Source organism: Lactuca sativa, chromosome 9 (assembly GCF_002870075.4).
Source record: "Lactuca sativa cultivar Salinas chromosome 9, Lsat_Salinas_v11, whole genome shotgun sequence".
NCBI classification, from domain to species: domain Eukaryota; kingdom Viridiplantae; phylum Streptophyta; class Magnoliopsida; order Asterales; family Asteraceae; genus Lactuca; species Lactuca sativa.
This window is the reverse complement of record NC_056631.2, coordinates 104,038,910-104,047,056: the sequence shown is the minus strand read 5'-3', so window position 1 is coordinate 104,047,056 and position 8,147 is coordinate 104,038,910. Positions and strand designations below refer to the sequence as shown.

The window sequence follows — 8,147 nt, the reverse complement described above, 5'->3', positions numbered from 1 at the left end:
TATATTAATATGAGGTTATGTTATTTAATTAGTCTTAGTCTTAAATTAATTATGAATTAATTTAGAGATTAAAAGAAAGACTAATTAGATTATGGGCTATTGGTTTTATATGGTGTGGGTTAACACTCATTTGTTAATGGGCTAGGCTTGGATGGAAGTCCATGGATGATCCATGGAGCTTTTAACCCATGGATCCTTGGAAAAGGAAAGGTCATGGGTTATTAGGGTTTCACCCTAACCATGTACACTATATAAGCATGCTTATGGTGCATGAAATGGAAACTGGTGAACTAGTGTGTGTGTGCTTGTGTGTGGCCGAAAATTGCAAGTGTGTATACTCTGTCAAAGTTTTCCAAGTGTTTGTGGTGATTTGTGATTCCATTTGAGGCATTCACACTATTGGTGCTTGGCCCTCAAACTCCTCAAGAATCAAACTCATCAAAAAGGTATGTAATCTCTTCTAACTCTTTTATGTTGAAATGTTCCCCATGCCATGTTAGATAGGTTATGAACCTTGGAAAATTATTATTTTGCATGTATTTAGACAAACATAGATCCAAGGTTTATTAGGGTTGCATGCACACTTAGGAAGTGTTAGATTGCTGAAAACCCAACAATTTATATGTGGATGTCTGTGATTACCCCACTCTTAGAGCAGATACGGGAGACTCAGGTTGAGGCTATGAAAGAGTAGCACCGAAAGAGTGAGCTCATAATGGTTCAATTGGCTTCTTTTGATTATGATAGTCAGGGATTGTTGACCCTTCATTAGAGAGTCTGAGTTCCATATTATAGGGGTGTGCGACATATTTTGATGGAAGAGGCACACAAGTCTATATTTTCTATTCATCCTGGTGCAACAAAAATGTACAGAGATCTCCGACCCGATTATTGGTGGCCCTGGAGAGTTGGCTGAAGCGGGAAGTGGGAAGTGGCTTGGTACATGGAGAGTTGGCTGACTTGCAAGAAAGTTAAGGCCGATCACCAATGACCTCACGGAAAAATAGAGCCATTGGGTATTCCCGTTTGGAAATAGGAGGATATCTCGATGGACTTCATAAAAAAGTTACCACAGACAGCGCGGGGGGTGGATTCAATTTGGGTATCATGGATTGATTGACCAAGAGTGCTTATTTTATTCCTATTCAAGAGAGCATATCTACGGAGAAGTTGGCAGACATTTATATCCAAGAGGTGATGACACATAATGGGGTTTCGGTATCAGTTATTTCAGATCAGGATGTTCAGTTCACTTCCAGGTTTTAGAAGAGGTTCCATGAGGAGTTAGGTACTCGGTTCTCTTCAATACAACTTTTCAGCAGACTGATGGTCAGAGCTAGTGGACTATCTAGACCTTAGAGGACATGCTTCGGGCATATGTACTGGATTTTGGTGGTATTTGGGATACGTATCTCCCATTAGCTAAGTGTCAGACCTCAATTTATTAGGGATAGGTCGGTCGGAGAGTCATCGGTATCATGGAGGTGGTGTTATGGACTACCAAGTTGATTCAACGGGTGCATGGTAGATTTCAGACCACACAGAGCCCTCAGAAGCTTTATGCAGATAAACGTTGATCAAATTTGGAATTTTAGGTTAGGGATATGGCACTTCTCAAGGTGTCACCTTGGAAAGGTGTCACCCGATTTAGGAAATGGGGCAAGTTGGGCCCCAGATGTATCAGTCCTTTTAGGGTTGCTTCCCGGGTGGGTAGGGTTGCTTATCATTTGGAGCTACCCATGGATCTCAACGAGATTCACATCACTTTCCATGTCTCTCAGTTGTGGAAGTGTTTGGTTGATGATTCTGCAGTGGTTTCTTTGGAAGATATTCAGGTGGATGAGCTCCTGAGTTACATAGAGAGACTGATTACGATCCTAAATAAGAAGACAAATGCTTTCAGAAACAAGGTTGTGGGTCTAGTGAAGGTGAAATGGCAGCACCAGAAGGGTTCAGAATGGATATGGGAGGCTAAGGAGGAGATGAGAAAGCACTACCCAAAGTTTTTTGTGTAGGTGAACTTTGAGGATGAAGTATGATTCAAGTAAAGGAGAATTGTAACGCTCGGTTCCTAGGTAAATTCCTTAAAATCTAAATGTTTATTTTTTTGTGCATTATGTATTTACACTGAGCATTAATAAGGTACACAGGGCGTACCTTGTGAGCCTTGGAAACAAGGTTAACCCTCCTGGCATGCTGGGTGTACCTAGAGTACACTAGCCGACTTGAGCCTGAGATTAACCCTAACTTTTAAGGTTTGGACCCTATTTAAACACCATTATAACTCCAAGACCTCCTCTATAACCAGCCTCCTTCATACCAAAGCAGCTTCCACGAAACCCTAACCCCCTTTTTAGAGGATATTGAGTCTTGTGTGCTTTTTGGTGTGTGTTGAGTGAAATAGACCTGTACCGATTGAAAGATACCAAAGGAGTCCGAAGGGACTCAATGTTGAACTAGACCTGTTTTATGCTACGTATGCTATGTATATATGTTGTATGGTATGTGGTATTTGTAGAACTCACTAAGCTTTGTGCTTACGATTTAAGTTTATGTTTCAGGTACTTTTGGTTCGAAAGGGAAGGGCCCGGCCTCAACCCAGTGCATCCACCCATGTTTCGCTACTTTTATGATTTTGGGATTTGTACTATGATAACTATTTTTACACTGACATAATTTGATAGTTGTTTGAGACATTTGATGAATTTTGGTTGATTTAAAAATGAAATTTTTACTTATGAATTTTGGGAAGTTACAAATTGGTATCGGAGCCTAGATTTGAGGGATTCAGACACATCTTGTTAAACCTGCAAATTCAACAACAACATCTATCCCTTCCACTTATGAATTTTCGAAATGCTCATTTAACCATGTTCTTGTTTGTTTTTTACTACTTCTGCTAAAACAAATGCCTTCAAAATTATGAGTTGTTGACATGGAAAACACAAAATGGTGAACTTGATACTCCAGTTCACACAATTAAAGACATTTTTATTATATTCGTTCGTATTTTTGGAGTTCATCTTAAAACAAAACCCCAAGATGTGTTGCTGATATTATGAAAAATCAAGTTTTAATGTCAAAATTTGAAACTTGCTAAGGTTGGTTGGTACTAGAACTCAATCTTTAGTGAATACAAAATTCCTCTCACCTTTTGAGTGTTTATTGTTATTTTTTTATAGTTATTAGATGTAGGCAACCTTTCTTATTAAAAGGTTGTTAGAAGAAATGACGGATCTAGGAATTTTTTTATTGGAGGCATTAGATTGGTCAAATAGTAAAAATAATCAGGTCGGGTCAAATTCCTTGGATCACACCTCAACGATTTATATTTGATCATTGATCACTTGGCAAATTGACATGGACATTTATTGTAATAGATAAAGCCTCAAAAATATAAATTTGACAAATCTTTTAAACAAAATTATTGAAGACTAAACTTTATTTTTAGAAATATATATGTTCAAATAAACTGATTAATTTTAAGGCAAATGTATACTTAACGTAATAATGAGAATAACAATTAATTTTTTTTCTAGTGTCTAGTGGGCTTGATATAAATGACCATATAGATTTGGCCCAAGTGTACCATATTCAATAGGAGCAACCCTACAAATCTACGACTAGTGCTTGTGTTCTATAAAAAAAAAAAAAAAAAGGCCTTTAGTCAAATGATAATGACTCATTCTCTCAAAAGAAAGGTCATTAGTTCAATTTCATTAGAGAACATAGGTGGTATCCGTATTTAGAAGGAACATGTTTAGATAGTTTGATGTTTTAAAAAAAAGTGCTTCTTCTCTAGCCATTTAACTTAAATTAGGCATCGGGATGGTATTCTTGTGGATTTTTGGAATCGGAAAACTGTAGAACCGGCAAAAACCGGGACCGTGTGTTACTATTTATCGATGACCGGTTCCAACATTGAAGACACGACAAGAACCGGTAGGAATCGGGAACCGGTAGAACTGACAGTCCAGTTTGGTTCCTATTTTCCACAAAGTTTGGTTCCCGAGCCGGTTTCGATGCTCATCCCTAATCGTGTTTATCAAACTTTCTGAAATTTTTAATTCGTCCCCTTTGCTTGGGGTATACGAATTTAGAAGTGGGATAATCCAAGAATAAACCAATCAGAATTACATGTCTAATTTAGATTGTGAAACATAGAATACATTGTTAATGTGTTTTTGAGAGATAGAACAAATCATAAAATCAGTTTTTTAGATTATATTGTTTGTAACCTGTTTTCTTGTTCTTATACCAAAGAGAAAAGTGGTTATAACAGTTGTCTCCAGATTTGAAGCCAAAAATTGGTAATTATTGAACGTAACCGACACCTACATCATCATGATCTCATCAATGAGTTCTTATACCAAAGGTAAAAGTGGTTATGGAGGTCAGCAAAACCACCACCGGGGGCTCTACCCCTTGGACCCTACTAGGGGCACTTCCCTAGACCCCGCCAAGGGGCTGCAACTGCTTGGAACCCTGCATCCAGGGGCGATGCCCCCGGACCCCGTATTCCCGAGTTTATATTTATCACTACGAGTGTGCATCCTGCATCTCTTAGCTCGGTTAGTAAATAGAGTTCAGTCTATCTCATTATTAATAATAATAATAATACCAAAATATGTTGATAAACACCAAAATAACTTGAGTCTCTTTTGTCGATTTTATCAATAATACAAAGTCGAGTTGTCAAGTGCCTTGTGGTTTTTCCAGCAAAGATTTCCACCCAAACTTCTATGCTCTTGGATGTTTATTTTCTTCTGGATCCATCATAATTAGAACATTAATAAACACTATAATTTTTTAGATGCTAACAACTAGTTTATAATTTATAGTTAAAAGATAGGATAAAGACCAAGTCACAAGATATCAACTTTTGTATGTGTGAAGTTGACTACTCCAGAGTCAAAGAATGAGCGCAACACAAAATCCAAATATACTACAAATGGATTTAGTTTGTGTTTCCATTGACTTCCTGAATCAAACAAATAGATTTGCTCACATCCAAATATCATTAATTATCAAAAAAGTTGAAATACGATAATACTTTTTGATGCATATTGACAAATTTTGTTTGCAAGAAATAATCCTGTTATATACTTACATAGTTGAACTCTCGTGACCGACACACCTCTGAATGTTGTAGATTCATTTTACTGGATCGATAACGAAATTCAAAGATATAAATGCAATAATTTATAATTTATGATCACAAGAAAGTTTTAACAATCAAAATAATTGCATGGCCTATTCAAAGCATGGTTTGATATGGTTTTTAAAGTTCTTAAATAGAGATTTTCCATTATGCCTTTTTCTAATTTCATGAAATTGGTTGAGTAAAAGGCGAGATTACATCATAGGGGATTTCAAGTAACAGTAAAAAGCTATGAATGAGTTGGTTAAATTTGCCATTTTAATGGCAGACACACACCATGCATCATGGATACTCTAAATTAACACCAAGATTCCACAAACAATATATTATTATTATTACCTATTATTTTATTTTATTTTACAAAACTATTTAGCTTCTGATAAGATACTGAAAAACTTTCTAATAAAAGTTAAGTAAAATTGATGAAATATTATCAACTTTACTAATATCCATTTATAACTGTAGTTCGACAGATAGAAACTTTATCTTTAATTTATAAATATGAAAAATGAGTTATATGAGAGATAGTGTAGTAGACGGGTTATTTGTGTTTAAATATTTTATTGTTTTTTGGTATATTCTGATAAGTATATAGTTATTTTTGTTAAAACTACATAAAAACAAATTATTATTTGAAAATTAAACTAATATTGGAAAAAGCAGGAGCAATGATATGCAACTGCTACATGTAATTATCTCAGGTGAAGAGCCCCACATCCACCAAAAACTCTACTACCCAATCCACACCTTTCACATTATAATATGAAAAGTGAAAGTAGAATTTTCCACGACAAAAATGATTAAGCTCACATAAATATTTTTTTTCTTTTATCGATGATACACAAAACCATGAAACTTTTATGATTTGCTATTTAATAACGTCTAAATATAAGATTCGAATGTTTATATTGTCTTCAACAAGTCTTGAAAGTAACCAGTTAGTAACCACAATCACAAAATTAACGTAAATCAAACGTATATTCATTCATAGAAACAGTTCCCCATCCTTCTGGAGGACAAAAAACCTCGCCAAAAATCACATTTCTTATGTGAAAAGAGAGTAAACAACACCAAAAATGATAAAAAAAGAAAAACAAAAAAACAAACAAACAAGTAGAATATAAATAAGTCAGTCTCCTGTCGTTTGAGATGACTTAAATTCTGAGTTCATATTACATTACCAAAAATATCAATTTCAGCCTAACCGAAAGAACATGGAATAGTGGAAAAGGAAAGCCCTCAATCAAACATAGAGGCTCAAAGGGTTTGATTGTGCCCTCTCTTTTTTTTTTTTTTTTTTGCTAATTATGGTTAGGATACTTAAGTTCTAAGAAAAAAGTAATTAATGTACACCAATTCTAAAGGGTAAAAAGCAAAGGGTCCATCCTGGCCATCCCTTTCATCCTAATAAACTTTTTCCAAACCTAAAGAAAAGGATGGAAATTGACATATTAATTTGTAGCTAGATTATGGTTGGAGGGAAAATCAAAATACTAGTCACTAAATGTTGGTCAATGGTTGTGATTGGTGAACAACCTTTTGGTTCTTGGTGTTGGTTGTGGGAGTAGAATCATAATCATAGTCATGTGCTTCACAACTTTGCTCAAAACCCCTTTTCCTAGTCATGATCATACATCCACCACCATTGTTGTTGTTGCCGCCACCAATGATTGTGCTAACACACGAGTCTTGGTGGAGGAGCATCCGAGGTGTGGTGGTGGAAGTTGATGGGATAGTCACGGGTGGGATCTCTATTGAGTTGAGTTGCGGTGGTGGGTGTTGCCACTGTGGAAGTGGGCCGGCAAGAAGCAGGGTTTGGAGTAACGGGCCCGCTTCCACTACTGCCTGCAAAAACTTGCCATTCTCCGGCAACCCTTTTTTCAATACTACATTATCCATGATTTCTGGTGGTGTTTGTTGCGGTGGCAATGAAATCCTTTCCATTCCTTGAGTTCCAACAAAGTTCTCATCAGAACCCGAAGATGAATCCACACCTAAATTATGATCGTCTTCTTGGTAACTTGTAGGAGTGGTTTTAACCAAAGAAGTCGTAGCATTAGCTTCAAATTCTTGAATCTTTTGTTGGAGTATTAGGTTCTCCAACACTAAGCCTTGACACTTCAATTCGGCTTCGTCTCTTTCTTTGATAGTCTTTGACAAAAGACATTTGAAATGCAAAACTTCATCTCCTTTTCTTGCAATCTCTTCATGAGCACATGCAATTGTTGTTTCCAATTCCAACGTGTACAACAAAGTGTGTTTCAACTCTTGGATTCCTTGCGCCTACTCAACAATTAAAACAACTAAAAGGAATTAACACCAAACACAAAAGAACAATAGAAATATCGAGATTTTGGTTAACTATGTTAATCAGAATCAAGAAACTATTCACGAAGTGGTCTTTACCTCTTCTTGGTAGTAACAATCCCAATTAAAAGGACTACATTCATCCTCCATCTTGATAAGAGCACAAAGCGAGAGTGCGTGTGTGTGTTTTGCGTTTTGCAAGTTGAGGGAAGGGTTTTAAGTAGAAGTTGTTGGTTTCCTTTTGCAACTTTTGCTTTTGCTTTTGGGCCTTTTTATTTTGGGGTTTTCTTCACAATGGCGACAAGAGGTTGTGAGGTACCAAGGAAAAACAAAGGCCAAAAGCAAGTAGAATAGAAAGTTCAAGCATAGTGCTTTTTTAATCCCGTTGAAAAATCTTTTATAAGATCCCAAAAGAATATATATATATATATATATATATATATATATATATATATATATATATATATATATATATATATATATATATATATATATATATATATATATATATATATATATATATATATATATATATATAGAGGTAGAGTTCAATAGACACCCATTATTAACAAGAAAACTAAAGAACCAATCGTGAATGTCAGAAATCATATACTTTGCACATTAGACGCAAATATAATGTATTATACCATAAAACTCACTATTTACAAAAAACTCACCT

General features: G+C 35.5%; 1 protein-coding gene across 1 annotated transcript; it reads right to left on the bottom strand.

Annotated features, from left to right (window-relative positions):
- Nucleotides 1-6,282: 6,282 nt before the first annotated feature.
- On the bottom strand, nt 6,283-7,726 carry LOC111905584 (uncharacterized). The gene is made up of 2 exons (XM_023901280.3): nt 7,568-7,726; nt 6,283-7,444 (listed from the first exon to the last, which is right to left on the bottom strand). Exons 1-2 carry the CDS (start codon nt 7,616-7,618, stop codon nt 6,662-6,664), a joined length of 834 nt encoding a protein of 277 aa, XP_023757048.1. The 5' UTR covers nt 7,619-7,726; the 3' UTR covers nt 6,283-6,661.
- Between the last annotated feature and the right edge of the window lie 421 nt (nt 7,727-8,147).